The 17,161-nt window shown below is 39.0% G+C and overlaps 1 protein-coding gene across 2 annotated transcripts in view; it reads left to right on the forward strand.

Annotated features, from left to right (window-relative positions):
• Positions 1 to 17,161, forward strand: part of SCHIP1 (schwannomin interacting protein 1) — a 560,589-nt gene that overhangs the window by 119,334 nt on the left and 424,094 nt on the right. For both annotated transcript variants that reach the window (XM_070753548.1, XM_070753546.1), the window contains exons 3-5: positions 8,358 to 8,422; positions 10,479 to 10,565; positions 14,083 to 14,233. In XM_070753548.1, coding sequence (XP_070609649.1) covers positions 8,358 to 8,422; positions 10,479 to 10,565; positions 14,083 to 14,233 — 303 coding nt within the window. The remainder of the gene's footprint in view (positions 1 to 8,357; positions 8,423 to 10,478; positions 10,566 to 14,082; positions 14,234 to 17,161) is intronic.

The following is a 17,161-nucleotide window of genomic DNA, read 5'->3' on the forward strand; positions in this document are numbered from 1 at the left end:
CCTTGCTTTTTTCTTCTTTCCTCCTTCCTGGCCGTGGACAAGCTTCCCTCTCTCCTGCCCGGCTCCCTTCCAGCCTCCCGCGGCCACCTCCCACCTGAGGTGCAAGCAGAAGCGTGGGGGGGAAGCGGCGCTGGCAGCATTGATACTTCTGGTAGCAACCGTTCGCCTAGCTATCCATCCTGAAGTGGGGGGTCGACCCAGGAAGGAGCATGCGGGAAATGCGAAGCAAATTGTCACCCCAGAGAGTGACACTGGTAAGGTTGTAAGTCGAGGACTTAACAGTTCACTTGAATGATGATGATCATTGAAGCCACTCCTAGCCGGTCACATGGCCAGCAAGCCACCCCTACCCAGTCACATGACCATTAAGCCACACCCACAAAATAAGCCACACCTACAGTGTGGCAGTAAAAATTTTAGCTGCCCATTACTGTGTGTAAGTATCTGCCTAGGAAAAGGTATATTTGTTTTAAACATACAGATAAGTATAAATAACACTTAAGGCACAGAAAACATTGTCTTTTTAGAGCTGGAGTGCTGGTGTGGTTCAGCTAATTTATCTTTATTGAAATCCTAAAGGTGGGAGGAATAGGCAAAAAGGTAAAGATAGGTTCACATCAGCAGAGGGTTACTTCTGGTATGACCCTATCCTAAGTTGGCGGAGGTGGCAGGAAGCTCCGCCCATCCACACAGGATGGTTCTACACATACGCATAGGCGTGAACCAGTAGTAAAAGGTTTAGAACCCACTACTGGTTCACACTGATTGTGCAAGCTTCTCCTTGTATGGAACATGAGGGTATTTTCCTATTATTTGTTCGTATCAAGAATAGATGTCTGAAAACAAGAGATAAGAAAGTACTGAAAAAAGCATGAGTAAAAGTAACCTGAATAGCAATAGCACTTAGACTTATATACTGCTTTATAGCATGCGCCTTTTCACCTTCTGTACATGCTCAGAAGGTTAGAAAAAAGAAAATGGCACCTTTAGGCAGGTGGGCGGAGCCTCCTGCTGCCACCACTAGTGGTTCTCTGAACTACCAGCGGCTGCTGCTACTGGTACACCCGAACCAGGCCGAACCAGTAGCATTTCACCCCAGTACCCCAGTTACTTTGGAATTGCATCCAAAGCATCCATTACTATTGGTACAAATTTTGCTTTCTTTTGCCCAGTCATTCTACTTCTATTTGACGGTCTTTGTATTGTGTGATTTCCCCCCACACCCAATTCTTTTTCTTCTATTCGATTTTCTCCAGGTACTGCAATACCTATTATTCAGACTTCTTTGTCATTCTTATCAACAATTATTGAGTATGGAGTGTTATGTGGCAGGTGCTTGTCTGTTTGAATTTTCAAAGTCCCAGGGCACCTTATGCTAAAGAAGCATAACTCCATTTCCATTTTCTTTGTCTATTTTGTAGTCCAACTCAATCTTGCTTTTACATAAATGGTGTTTCTTGAATCATTGAGTCTGTCATCTGCACCTCTATAACTGTCTGGTCTGGTGCTGCAACCCAACAGGACCAACACAGACTTCAGAGGATAATCAGAACTGCAGAAAAAGCAATTGCTGCCAACCTGTCTTCCATTGAGGACCTGTATACTGCACAAGTCAAAAAGAAGGCGGGGAAAATATTTACTGACCCCTCACATCCTGGACACAAACTGTTTCAACTCCTATCCTTAAAACGTCGCTACAGAGCACTGCACACCAAGACAACTAGACACAAGAACAGTTTTTTTCTGAACGCCATCACTCTACTAAACAAATAATTCCCTCAACACTGTCAGACTCTCTACTAAATCTGCACTTCTATTCTTCTAGTTTTTCTCATCATTCCTATCACCCATTTCCTCCCATGTTGACTGTATGACTGTAACTTGTTGCTTATAGCCTAAGATTTTTATTAATATTGTTTCTTTATTGCTTATTTGACCCCTATGACAATCATTAAGTGTCGTACCACATGATTCTTGACAAATGTATCTTTTTCTTTTATGTACGCTGAGAGCATATGCACCAAGACAAGTTCCTTGTGTGTCCAATCACACTATTTATTCTATCTTCCAATGCACCACTGCAGCTACAATACTTTGTCATGTTCTTATTTCCAAGCCTATGCAATCTCTTGCAGCAGCTAATTAAGTGATCCATTGTTTCTTCAGTTTCTTTGAAGAGGCGGTATTTGCTATCTGTTGCTGTCTTCTCAATTCTGGATTTGTATGTATTTGTTCTTAAGGTTTGCTTTTCTGAAGCCAGAATTAATTCCTCTGTCTTGTTCGTCAGCTTTCCTTCTCTTGGCCATTGCCAAGTTTTCTTGTTATCTGTGTTGCCTGCCATTTTTTAAACTGTACTGACCACATCATATTTTGCCTTGCCATCTCTTCATTTAATCTTTCTTGTAGGCTGACTTGGTCCCTCTAGTACCCGTAAGCATTCTTATTGTCCTCAGATAACCTGCCCCAATGCCCTTTTTGTAAAACTGTCTGGTATATTTCTGGTATATTTTCCTTAGTAAGTAGAGTCTGTCAACATCATTGCATTGATGAATTTTTTTTCTGGTCTTCCTATCAAGGGCTGTCAGTTCTATTTGAGTCCAGTCCAGTATTTCAACTATGTATGTAATGATTGAACTTTTGAAGATGTTAATTGCCTTAATAGCATTTCCTGCACGTTTGGGTCTTACGATTTTCTATCTCATGATGTATTTACTTCTGACCTTCTTCTTGACATCACTATGCATACTGTTGTCATTCTCAGGGATGCCTAGATATTTTGTAGTTTTTAAATCCAGACTCTTAACATTATTTTCATAGGGCATTTTGATTCCTTCACATTTCCACATTTTTTCTCATGTTAATGATGAGGTGGTACATTTGCTCACTCAAAACTCCATAAAAATTTCAAAGTTCCAGCTAACATCCATACTAAATCAGACTCCGAGTCAAAGTATTCCTCAAAGTTCCAATTTATTTCCAGAGTCATTGTGGCACCTACATAGGGAAACCTGGATCTGAGTTTCTCACTCAGTTGAAAGTTCACATCCTTTGTCCCCCACCCACAAACTTGTCACGTTGCCCATTCAGATTGTGCCAACCTGGCCAATTCTTCTCCTCACTTCCGGCCCTGGTGGTTGCATCTGGTATTCACCCCTCCCATATTCCAACAACCATCAGGTTTTCTATAGATAGTGTGGCAAGCTGTCAATTTATCACCAACTTCTGCGGCAGCTTGACACACAACTTCTTGGCTGAAGTTGTCTTAGTTAAATTCTGAAGATATATAGAAAACACCATCATTTAAACTTGCATGCCAGCCAACTTTCACCAATTAAAAAATTGCAATAAAATCAAAAGTAAATGATAGCAAGAGCAATGAAGCAAGAGGAATCAATCTCTTTCTAAAGGTCTGGTCCTTTCCCAGAAATATAAGAATAAAGGAAACAAAATGATATGGGATGACATTTTAAGATCTGTATGGAAATGACTGTTGAATAATGAATCAAATCAAATGGTTTAAATATTAGTTTCTGAGGTGGGCTGTGACTTTCTGGGGAAGCCTGCAGAGAAGATTGCAAATGTCCATCTCATGATTATGGGATGTTTGACAATTAGTCATAAGTGTGAATAGCTTTCCAAACACCCAAAGGACAACCCTATGGTTGTAGGAATGGGGGTGAAACACTTTCTATTGGCCAGAAGTGCTATAAAGGCATATTTCCAAACTCATCATAATTCCAGAACATCATTAGATGAATGGTTGTAATTCGAGAACTCTCTTCCTTGCCTGTTCTGGTACAAGTTCAATTTTTCCCAGTCAGATAACTCAGCACAATGAAATATCACAGATCATTTTATTACAGGCATTCTCACAATAACTCACAGTTATGATGCAATTCTTCTGCAGTATAATCTTTCCCATTGTGCACAATGGGAAAAAGGTAAAAAGAGGTTGAGTTGACCCAGGCTCTAGGTGTAGCATCTACATGCTGGCTGGCTTAGTGGGTGAAGGCAAAGACCCTCTGGAATGTTCTCTCCAATTACCCCTCATCCCAAGTCAGAGCCAATAGGAATACACAAATTTGGTCACATGTAGAACTACATTACCCAGAGTGCAATTTCACCACATTTCCCCTAATGCAATATCTTAAAGAGACATGCCTAAATACAGTCCAACTATCTCTGTCTCTGGGGACAGCACATTGCCAGTGAAAATACTCTAATAAATGAAATAATTGCACTTTTGCTTCTTGTTTGTTGGTTCTTGCTTAGAAGAGTACAGTGGAACCTTGGCTAACGACCACAATCCATTCTGGAATGTTGGTCATTACCCGAAATGTTCAGTATCCGAAACAATTTTCCCCATAAGAATTAAAGGAAATAGACCTAATTGGTTCCCAGCCCCTGTTGACTCACTATATTTCCTTTATTTCTTATGGGGAAAATTGATCCCTCTCTCCCCCCCACACACACACATTGTCCCTCACTCCCCCCCCTGCCTGGGGAACTTGAGCAGGAAGAACGAGGCGTGAGGAGCCGCCGACCACTTGGCATCTGCTGTATTGGGGCTCTTCCCGCCTTGCGGCACAAGCTCTATCTTGCGGGGGGGGGGGCTTCTGGACACCAAGGCCTGCTCCAGTCCCAACAAAGAACCCCCCACGTGGGAGAGGAGGCTTGAGTGGGACACCCCTTCCCATATGGGTCAAAAGCCTCCAACAAAAGATTTCACACCAAGTTTTCCCTTCCCAGCCAGGCACAAAGCATCGCCAATCTCTTCCTGCCTGGCTGGCAGGTCTGTTGTGAGGATGAAAGGGAAGGAGGGAGGGAGTCAGGCAGCGGCCAAGAAGCTCTTGCTACCACTGTCAAACACAATAAAAAGGAAGCAAGTGAAGAGAAGGCAGCCGGCAACATTTCCCTTTCGTGCTTCATAGACCCGGCCCGGCTGAGAGGCCCTTGAGCAGCCATACCCCAGAACACCCGGCGGCTCCAGCCAGTTGCTGGGAAGTAGCCGGAGGAGGCAAAAGGTAAAGAGGGTGGAAGTGAGGGAGAATGGACATGGCTGTTTGGTATCCAAATTTTTGTTTGGTATCCGGTGCAAATTTTTAATAAAATTTTTGGTTGTTATCCGAAATGTTCGCTATCGAAGGTGTTCGCTAGTCGAGGTTCCACCGTATTTTATTCTCCACTGCTATAATAAGGAGTTACTTTCTTTGCACTGTCTCTTTCTTCTTTGTGACTTTCTTTTGAGACAACATGTGTGACAAATTCCTTATATAGAAATGCCCCGTGCCCCATTATGAATTAATACTAACTTTGCCACAAAATTCTCGTTAATGGCCTAACTAACTATGGAAATTTATTTATTTATTTATTTATTTTGTTTGTTTATTTCGATTTTTATGCTGCCCTTCTCCTTAGACTTACAACCTGTTAGCAATAGCGCTTTTTAAAAACCAAGCCAGCATATTGCCCCCACAATCCAGATCCTCATTTTACCCACCTCGGAAAGATGGGAGGCTGAGTAAACCTTGAGCCGGTGATGAGATTTGAACCACTGACCTACAGATCTTCCATCAGCTTCAGTGGCCTGCAGTACAGCACTCTACCTGCTGCGCCACCCCAGCTCTTGGAGTCTAAAGACTATATACATCAAGAAAGGACCAATTTGAATCTAACTTCCCTAATGCCAATTATATTTCCTTTCATTCAACAGGTGAAGATAGTTTACATTTTCCAAATATATTTTACATTTCTTTAATATTTTCTTTACTGATTACTCTCTATAGATTTCTATATTCTGAATTCAGTGTTACATGTCGTCTTTTACGTTCTGTGGCCTACTTCCTGGTTTTCAAGGGGGGGAACAGGCTTTAATTAACGAAGAATGACTATATAAATATCAGCATGAAGATAAAGTCACGGGAATGTAACTCTAATGCTTTTCAAAGAATGAATAGATGAGTTGAATTGTGTGAAAGAACAGTTAAAACCATGTCTAAGTAGCTTTGATAAAATGATAATAGCTTTTTGTGCCATTCATGTACCACATCCTAATATTACTCCTTACCTGAGTACTGTAGACCTACTAATATTTCCATAAATATTGTATACACATCCACAAGAGAGAATACAATTCTTGCACTCCAAAAAGCAAGCTTTGCATTTTCAAACTTCAATTTCTTCTGACTATTAATATCCATTCCCAACAGTCAGGATGGAAAGAAAGAGCACTGCATTGAATCTTACAGTAAATTTACATGATAACACATTTAGGTAGGTATCATAATTCATCATGAATTTCAACAGTTTGGATCCCTTCCAGCTTAATTTCCTGAAGTTAAAGTTTGCAGCTGGTAACTTCCAGCATAATGTGTTAGATGCATCTCCCAAAGCTGTGAATTGGAGTAACAACATTTTGGCTATAGTTTGTCATCAGCAAGGATCATTTGTGTGCTTTAAGGTATAAGGGCAAAACATCAGAATCACTTTATGTGGACACAGCAACATAGCTAGCTTCATAAATTTTGTTGCAGAGACCAATAATCGATATTTCATGTTTAATGATGCAAAACTGAAATTAGTATAGATTTTATGCCTTCTGCTCTTCCAAATTATACAAACTTTAGTAGCACTTTTTTTAGTTGCCCTATTACCATTTTTCCATAAATAACAAGCCAATAATATTTAAATGAATGATTGAATGGCACCTAAAATGTTACAGACTACTTTTTTTAAAAAAAAGAAAAAAACTTTTAAGTATTTAGCCTTGGGTTAATATAAAATAATGTCAAACACATACACAAAATGATTTATGGGAGTCTTGCAAGTTTTGTTACCCTTAGCCACATAAAAAGGCAATTGTAAATTGTTTCCACATTCTAAATTACCTTATGTTGCTTTGGGACATACTGAAAACAAAATTGACCCCTAGAGTGCTTTGGAAAATAGAAAGGGTTGCTTTTAGATTCAAGCATCCAATTGGAAGTAATTTTTCAGAAAAATGTGGGAAATTATCTCAGTTTACACATGTGAGGGAAAAAAAGGAAAAATAGACTTTTGAAGAAGGTTCGAATGATAGATGAATGCAATGACAGGATTTTTTGTTCCAAGTAGCTGTTAAATGGTTTGAGAGTGCAAAATGTTTGAAATATAATATTTCAATTCAATGAGAGTGGGCATGGGTTCAAAAAAAGAGAAAAGATTGCAAAAACTCTACCCATTCTGACTGAACTACACAAAAGTTGTTACTATGATACTAATCAACTCTCTGGAGCAATTGTGGAACAAAAATGCCATTATTAATATATGTGTAATAGATGGTAATGTTATTGCCATTTTTAAAAATACTGAGGTTCGCCTGGTGCACCAGTTGCGGCCCTATTTGGACCGGGAGTCACTGCTCACAGTCACTCATGCCCTCATCACCTCAAGGCTCGACTACTGTAATGCTCTCTACATGGGGCTACCTTTGAAAAGTGTTCGGAAACCTCAGATCATGCAGAATGCAGCTGCGAGAGCTATCATGGGCTTTCCTAAACATGCCCATGTCACACCAACACTCTGCAGTCTGCATTGGTTGCCGATCAGTTTCCGGTCACAATTCAAAGTGTTGGTTATGACCTATAAAGCCCTTCATGGCACTGGACCAGAATATCTCCGGGACCGCCTTCTGCGGCACGAATCCCAGCGACCAGTTAGGTCCCACAGAGTTGGCCTTCTCCGGGTCCCGTCAACTAAACAATGTCGTTTGGCGGGACCCAGGGGAAGAGTCTTCTCTGTGGCGGCCCCGACCCTTTGGAACCAACTCCCCCCAGATATCAGAGTTGCCCCCACCCTCCTAGCCTTTCGTAAGCTCCTTAAAACCCACCTCTCTCATCAGGCATGGGGGAATTGACATGTTCCCTCCCCCCTAGGCTTATAAAATTTATGCATGGTATGCTAGTATGTATGATTGGTTTTAATTTGTGGTGTTTTTTAAATTAATTTAAATATTAGATTTGTTTTACATTGTACTGTTATTGCTGTGAGCCGTCCCGAGTCTGCGGAGAGGGGCGGCATACAAATCTGATTAAACTAAACTAAACTAAAGCATACTAAAGTACCAAGGATTTGTTTTCATAATTACTTTTGGGAAAGAAGTTTCAGAGTTGTATACAATGTTTGAAGGAATAGTTTTCTTTAACCCTCTCTATTGGTTTTATATTCAAATATTACACAAAATACTAATACAAATAGTTTGAGTCCTCCATCTACCTGAAAGTAATGATTATGAGTTTAAGATAAAGTAATCAATTAAAGAGTAGTACTTATTAAATTAAGCTAATATTTTATTATCTGCTATGTTTGTTTCTCTGCAGGAAGAACTCAAAAGGCTTCAGCACACCTTGGAGCAAGTTAGTGATGGAAAATATTTACTTGTAAAGTAAATACATTTTTTTCATTTCCATATTAAATCTTTGCTTAGGTTAAGGAAGAGCTTAATCAATTGCAGCCTGAATAAGCATTAACATCTAATTGTAGAATAAGATAGATTTAAGTTTTAATATTTATAATAAATATTTAAGTTTTATAATGTTTAAGTATTAATAATATTTACGTTTTATAATATTTAAGATTTAAGGGAGCACAATCTGAGGTTAGTTGTGGGGAAAGATCAGAAGCAACATGAGAAAATATCATTTTACTGAAAAAGTAGGAGATGCTTGGAACAAACTTCCAACGGACATGGTTGGTAAATCCACAGTAACTGAATTTAAACATGCCTGGTATAAACATATATCTATCCCGAGATAAAATAGAGGAAAGGGCAGACTAGATGGACCATGAGGTCTTTTTCTGCCATCAATCTTCTATGTTTCTATATGATGAAAGCTTTCCTTTTGGTTATCATATGTTTGTTTTACTCCCATGCAAAGCAAGATGTAAATCCCTCCATCAATGAATGAATGAGTGAAGAATGAATAAATGAACAAATATATTTGTCTATGAGAGAATTCTATAGTGTAGATTGATTCCTGTCCCAATGCATAAGGGATGGGGGAAAGAGGAGAAGCATTTGTGTAAGAAAAAGGTCTTATTGAAGGATTTGTTGAATTTTAAGGTGAAAGGTATCCTGCATATGCTGTGGATGGCATATGGCATAAGGAAATAATAATTCCTTTTTTGGAAAAATTAGAGATCTTTAGATGATGGTAAACCTTAAAGCTCATAAAGTGAACATTGTAATAGATTAATATAAACCTGAAAACTGTGAGAAAGTGTGAAATGTTTATGATAGAGACAAGTAATTTAAGGCACAGGGAATCAGAGGAAGGATTTAGTGGTGATGTGGAAGATATTGTGGTTAGCTCTGCCCCAGCTCCTGCCCCAAGGACTGTGGATGTGGGGGAGACATCCACATGCTGAAGGCCTGTTTTGCCCCCGGTGGAATCTGATGATGAAGGCTCCTCTGACCAAGAAGACATGAGTGACAGGGAGGAGGAGAGTGTGGCAGACAGCTCAGAAGGAGATCAATTATCTAGCTCCTCCTTGGATTCAGAACAAGAATTAATGATACAGCCACGCATGCGGAGAACGATGCATAGGCAACACCAACTGAGAGATTATTATCAAAGAAAATGAGGCCACCTGTGGTTGGGTGGGGCTGTGGTAATTAGTGAGGCTGCTATAAATAGCAGCCTGTGGATTTGGCCATTGTGGAGGATTATCTGGTCATTGTGTTTTGTGACTGCTTTACTGACTTTGACTTTTTGTGTGCTGATTTTTCCCCGCTTTGAAATTAAACCAGAGCAAAGTGTGTTTCACTTTGTGAAAGAAGGACTTTGAATTGCCTCACAGCTGCAAGCTAAGTATCACAGAACTGATAAGGGACTTGTATAAATTACCAGTTTGTTTGGAGACGAGTGCTCTTTGCTATACCAAAAGAGGGCTTAGTTTAAGTGAATTTTCATTATAAAGAACATTGTTTTGAATTTTCAAACGTGTGTGTGTCTGAAATTTGTACCTGTGAATTTTTGGGAGGATTCTACCAGAGAGCCCGACAGAACAGAAGAGTTTCATAATTTTTTTTAAAAAGGGGTGCCCTATTGCTAGAGGCCTATATCTAGTCCCCAGAATCCCTACAGCACTGTTTGCTAAGGGTGTCATTTTAATGGCAGTCCTTGAGGCAAACAAGTTATTTCATATACAGTAATCAGCAGTTTAGCAATGATAAGTTATACATAGCCCAAGCCATCCTCAATAAGCAGCAGTGTTACATAAGTCAAAAACAGAAGGTCCGTATCATTGGAATACTGGCAAATTAATTTCCTCTTATCTGTATTTAGAGCAGCCTAATTGCTTCTGCTCATATTTTGTGCCAAAGAGAGCTATTTTAAAGCAAGCAGATTCAAAATGTTTTGTTTCAAGGTGGATAAATGTTTGTGGTAATTATAAAAATGAAATAGATTGTAATGAAGAACGTCTCTCTTTTTTTACAGCCATCAGCTTGCTATGGACATGGACATGGAGAATAATATTGAGAAATACCATATCAATATACAGCCCTTGGAATCAAAAGTGAAAGTGTAAGTGACCTAAAATAATTTGGCAATTACAATAATATTAGTTGACTTCAGGGGACCTTGTTAGCATGGCCAATTGACTTCAGCCTTTCGTTGTTATTTAAATATAAGGTAAACAAAAAATGGCAAGGAGAGCAGATGGAACCCATTCAAATTCCATAAACTAACAGTTCTGGGTGATAATGCAATGTGCAATTTAGGAAGAGATTTTAGTGTGGCTCATTGACTTCTGAACAAAGAAAAAATACTGAAAGAGTCAGGATGGGCCTGCCTAGGACATGGGAATATGACAGACCTTTGTCTTGCATTTTAATCACAGGGACATTGATTATATATTATCAAAATATTTTTGTAATCTAGCTGTCACGCAAAAGAAAAGCTGTGAGCCCAAAGGAATCTTCATTTTTTTTAACATTGTGGACCTAGTTCACAAATTACATTTAACATAAGATTTTGGAACAGAATGAGAATGAAAACCAACATCAAAGGAGCCCTTCTATAATAGAATAGAATAGAAATAGAGTGGAGTGGACATAAAAAGATACATTTGTCAAGAATCATGAGCTACAACACTTAATGATTGTCATAGGAAACAAATCAGCAAAGAGGAAACAATCAATATTATTAGAAATCTTAAGGATACAAGCAACAGGTTACAGTCATATAGTCATAAGTGGGAGAAAATGGGTGATAGAAATGTTGAGAAAAAAACTAGTAGTAATGGTAGTGCAGACTTAGTAAATAGTTGAGGGGATTACATTTGTTTAGCAGAGTGTTGGCATTCAGGAAAAACCTCCTCTTGTGTCCAGTTGTCTAAGTGTGATAAATAAACACAACCTGAGTTGGTTGTTCCTCATCTACACTTACATAGCTTCAAGGCAGTGAGTCTTTGAACACATTGCTTGGCCAGCCAAAATATATAACCGTGTATTATCACTGTATACTTTTTAACCAATATCTTGCACCCTACATCATTTGGACAGTTATTCTTTTGTTTGTCTTTGGGACTTTTAACAAAACAATTGAGAGAGAGAGAAAGTTTGTTCACGCATGAAACCAGAGCAATGCAAACACTGTTTCTGAGATATATGGAATATTTATTTTCCTCTTTCATCACTGATGTGAACTGTTGGCTCTGGAAATTCAGCCTGTCTAGTAAAAGATGCTTTTTGCAATTCTTTTAGGATTGCTCTGCCCATTGTTTTTATCCTTTATTTGCCATGAAGAAGTAGTAGAGAAAGAAAAATGAAATGGCATAAGAATTTAAAGAACTGCACTAGAATATCATGAAGCTATTCTCTGGAAGTTTTATTTGACAACTAGTGTTTTAAATTAACTACTATACTTCTTACAAAACTGTTCAAAACACAAAGCTTCTTTGATATTATACTGCCATCTGGTGTTTGTAGATATCACACTCAGCATCGTAACAGTTCAAAATATAATACCGGTACTTTATTTTTTTTAAAAGTGGAAGCTTCTTTCAAATTGTAAACTAGAACAACAGAAAGAGAAACAAGAATACAAGGGAAAATAGAAAACAAATTTATTTTTGTTTATATTTTGTATATCTATACTGTATATAAAGGAATTCTGTCCAAAATCAAAACCGAAGGACAATGTTGGCCAGAAAGAAAACATGAATTGTGATCTCACCATTTTATCAATGCATTTGACTATGAAGAGGTGATAACGGCTGTCAAAACCTGACAAAAGATACAAAGCATAGATTTCTTTCACAACAACTTTAGGAAACTTGTCCATCTTGGACAGAAGTGTATAGCAAGTAGTAATGCTTATGTGGAAAGGTAAATACAGGCAACAAAGAGCTCATCACTTCGAGGTTCGATTACTGCAACGCTCTCTACATGGGGCTACCTTTGAAAAGTGTTCGGAAACTTCAGATCATGCAGAATGTGGCTGCGAGAGCAATCATGGGCTTTCCCAGATATGCCCATGTTTTGTCAACACTCCGTAGCCTGCACTGGCTGCCGATCAGTTTCCGGTCACAACTCAAAGTGTTGGTTATGACCTATAAAGCCCTACATGGCATCGGACCAAAATACCTCCAGGACCGCCTGCTGCCGCCTGAATCCCAGTGACCAATTAGGTCCCACAGAGTTGGCCTTCTCCAGATCCCATCGACAAAACAATGCCGTCTGGCGGGACCCAGGGGAAGAGCCTTCTCTGTGGCGGCCCTGGCCCTCTGGAATCAACTCCCCCTGGAGATTAGGATTGCCCCCACCTTCCTTGCCTTTTGTAAACTCTTGAAAACCCACCTATGTCCCCAGGCATGGGGATATTAATATACCCTTAGCTGTTTTGTTTTATGTATGGTTTGCTTGGGTTGTATGATTGTTTTTTAATAAGGGTTTTTAAAACTGTTTTAATATTGGATTTGTATATGATGTTTTTGTTTGTTGTGAGCTGCTCCGAGTCCTCGGAGAGGAGCGGCATACAAATCTAATTAATAATAATAATTATTATTATTATTATTATTATTATTATCATCATCATCATCATCATCATTATCATCATCATCAATCATTATTGGAGAGGAGCGGCATACAAATCTAATAAATAATAATAATTATTATTATTATTATTATTATCATCATCATCATCAATCATTATTATTATTATTATTATTATTATTATTATTATTATTATTATTATTATTATTATTTCCAAGGGTTATTTTTCTGGTTTCTTTCATTTTTTAAAAAAAACCTCTATAAAGTAAAGTTATAGAGATGGAAGGATTTTTTTTCATTCAAACCACACATCTTTTTTGTTCTATCATTGGATTAATGCCTCTGAATAGCAGCTGTTGGAGAATGTCAGGGGGAAATGCTACACTCACATTCTGTTTCTTTTTGCAAGCATCTGCTAACCACTGTGGGAACTGAATGCTGAAGTAGTAGGATTTTACTTTAATCCAGAATATCACCTTTTTTCCTGCCTGTTCAGGTTAAGATTTTTCTTGAATGCTTTATCAAAAAAAAGGGAATGGATATGTTCATTAAATATCTGAAGCTAGCTGTAAGTCAATTTAGTAAGAGACCTTCGAGACTTTCTATGTAGGACTGCATATTTAATTTATATGATTAATTCTCCCACTGTGATATACTCTTAAGTATATAATTTTAAACCCTGGACTTTGATTTTAAAATATATTCATTTATTTAAAATTGTGGGGAGAATACTTGGCTCCCACCACAGGTTCTCCTGAGAGTTTTACAAGCTAGACTCATGAACCTTTGCCCCAGGGACTTGCTCTGATATATTTCTCTCTCATTGGGGGAAACACCAATGAGGAGTCATCATTGGATGAAGCTTGTTAGGGAAAAAGCGTTTTAAATAGAGCATTCAAAAGAGAAATGTTTAAGAAAAGCCTTTCCCATTGTGTGCAAAATCTTGTTTTAATTTTACAAAGGTTGCCTTCCACAATGAGTCTCCAGGGAGATGCACGGATATAAAATGTATGCTCATATTCATCCATCTTTCAAATTTTGTATAGCATTCAAAGAGCATGGCGTGAATACCTCCAACGTCAAGATATACAGAGTCAGAACCATTTGGAGAAACGAAGTCCTTCCCCTCCTTCCTTGTCGTCTGGCAAAATGAGCAGCTCTATCAGTATGAACATCTTTTCAGATGACAGTACACCCGTGAGTACATTTTTCCTCTTCCAGGGTTAAACGTTTTGGTTTTTTTTTAAATTTATTTTTATTTTTATTTTGTTTGACATACAAACATTTAGACATCATACAATACAACATTGAACATTTACGATTTATATATTTACAAGATTTATTTTTTACAATTCTATTTGCTGTACCTTTTTCTTAACTTCCACCCAGTTGTATATTTTTCCCCACACTTTGTAATAGTCCTTATATTGTTGGTTTTGTATCTCATATGTTAATTTGCTAAATTTGGCGCAGTCTAATATTTCTTTAATCACCATTTCTTTGTTTGGAGCCTTTTCTTGTTTCCAAACTGCTAATCTTGCAGCAGTAAGTAAGTGATTTATTAGGTAATAATTTTCTTTGCTATGATTACCTCTGATTATGCCTAATAAATACATTTCCGGTTTTATCTCAAGTATATAGCTCAGAATTTCTTCCATCCATTTCTGAATTCGGATCCAGAATTTTTTTGCTTAAACATTTTTAAATGTCCACTTCAGGGTCACTTCTCATAGTAGCTTTTATATTATGCTTCGGCTATTTGCGATACCTGCAGATTTTACACAACTGGCTTTTACATTCACGCTTTACGTAGTGACCGCAGTTGTGCAAAGGCAGAAGTCTTGTATACGTAACTGCAATATTTCTGCTGTTGAGTCTTCCAATGTTTCATATGCTGGGGGAGCATTTATATTGTGGCTATTCGACAAACTAGATCAAATGTTTCAGAAAGTTGATTTGCAGCACATGCAACTTGTTTTCTTTGGTGATCAACTGCACTATCCATATTTTGCTTTTACCATATATCAAAGAAGTAAAACATCTGTCATGGAAATTAAAGAGCAAATATGAAACCTTAGTTAGAAATTGTAACAGTAGAGTTTTACTGTACTTTTCATGTTCAAAACTATCTGCCCAGATTATAAGATAGCAATCAGCCCGACATAACTATTGTTTTCTTAAAATAGATTGCATTCCCCCCACCCCACCCCACAAATGTAATTATAGTATCCCTAAGCAACTGCAATGTCAAAGAATGGCTTGCATGGATAGAACTAGACAGAATGGCCTTGTAAATACAATTATCATTTCACTGATGCTGTTGGATCAGCCTAGTAGTGAAGCAGTGAAGTCTACAATGTATGCATGCTGTAGGTCACAGACATACATAATGGAGACATGCATAATGGAGAAAATTGCTTTCTTTACATTCATGGCCAGATCTGATCTTGGATTTACGCTCCAAACTGTCCTAACGATTTTATGCTTGACAAACTTGCTGATATTTCACTTTTCGGTGAAACGGAGGTATTTCAGAAGCAAATCATTCTTAGATGAGAAACTACACGAAGTTCATCTATAAATCAGTGTTAATATTACATCAGTTGAAAGTATGGTTTTAAAGGATCATTATATCTATATGCCCCTACCTACCACAAAATGAATGTAAGATTGTAAAATGCAAATGTAAAAATTAAGCTGATGGGATAATTGAGTCAGTGATTGAGTTAGGAAAGAGCAAGTAGGGGAAAATACTGGATTTTCAAGCAAATTCTATAATTCAGCGGTCACCAACTGGCAGTCCATGGACCACAGGTAATCTGCTAGACAATGTCGGTGGTCCATAGAAAAATTATTTGCATTTTTTTTTATATTGCACTAAATCAGGGCCCTCAAACTACAGCTCCTGGGACAGATACTGTACATGCAATGAAAGCTTGCGTGGCTGCAATGAGTCTCCCCCTTCGGGGTCTTTTTATGTAGGTCAGAGGGGGACAGAAATTCTGACTTGGGGTCTTTTTCAGCCTCCTGGTGTGGAGCATTGGGTGAAGGTTGGAGGGAAGCGCCCTTGGTTGCAAAGAACCAAAGAGCCTTGTTCCAGTGGGATTGCATCATGGCCTGGAAATGGCTGACCATCTCAGCCCAATGAGCCTCCAGGTGCTGGCTTTGCACTCCCACAGGTCTTCTCTCTGCTTGGAAAGTGTTGTGGTTCAGCCTGAGGCTGCTCAGGGACCGGCTGCGTCTCTTCTGGCTCCATGCCCGGAGGAGGATGACAGTGCAGAGGAGGGGGCTGAACAGTCGGACGGGGGAGAGAAGAGTCAGGAATGGGATGAAGGAGAACAGCATGAGAGCCCTGGGGGGGGGGCCTCTCCCCAGCCAGTAGCTTGGAGTCATCAGGTGATGATGCACAAGCTGTCATTGACATGAGACAGAGACGTTCAGAGCAATGAAAGGAGCAGTTAAAGAAATATTATCACCATTGAATTAGAAACAGCTGGGTTTGGGTGTGGTCCTCATCAGCAGGGTTTAAAAGGCAGGCAAGCCCTTGAAGCCATGTGGAGTGTTATCAATTGGAGTTGCGGTGACCTGCTTTGATTCTCAGCGTCTCTGATCTTGGCTTGTGGCCTAGCAGTCTGGAAGACTCGTGGGAGGCGTATGTTTGCTATCTCCAGCTTCGTCTTGGCAGCAAGAATCTGGTATTGCTTCATGGACTATTGCTTTCGTGTATATATTTGAAGTTCCAGCGTTTTTCCTGTTTGTAAGGACATTTTCTGTTATCTGTCTTTTCCTTGAATTATATAAACTGCCTTTGCCTTTTACCGGTGTGTCTGGCTTCTCTTTTTGGGTTGGTATTGGCTTCTGGAGTGACCCAGACAGAACAGAAAGGATATGCTCGTAGTCCATAGTGGATGCTCAGCTCCAACATCTGCTTCCTGTATGGGGCCTAAGAAGCCCAGGCAGAGAGGTGAGGAGTGGCGGGGAGGGCAGAGGTGAGTTAAGGCTGGTGAGGCTCCCCTTGATTTGAGTGACATCGAGTTTGCCATGCCCACCCAGCCAGTCATTAGGCCGATTATATTAGAGAGTTGTTGAAGGGTTGATCTGTGTCCTCAGGGTCACCTGAGTAAT

This window comes from Erythrolamprus reginae, chromosome 5, assembly GCF_031021105.1.
Source record: "Erythrolamprus reginae isolate rEryReg1 chromosome 5, rEryReg1.hap1, whole genome shotgun sequence".
NCBI lineage: Eukaryota > Metazoa > Chordata > Lepidosauria > Squamata > Dipsadidae > Erythrolamprus > Erythrolamprus reginae.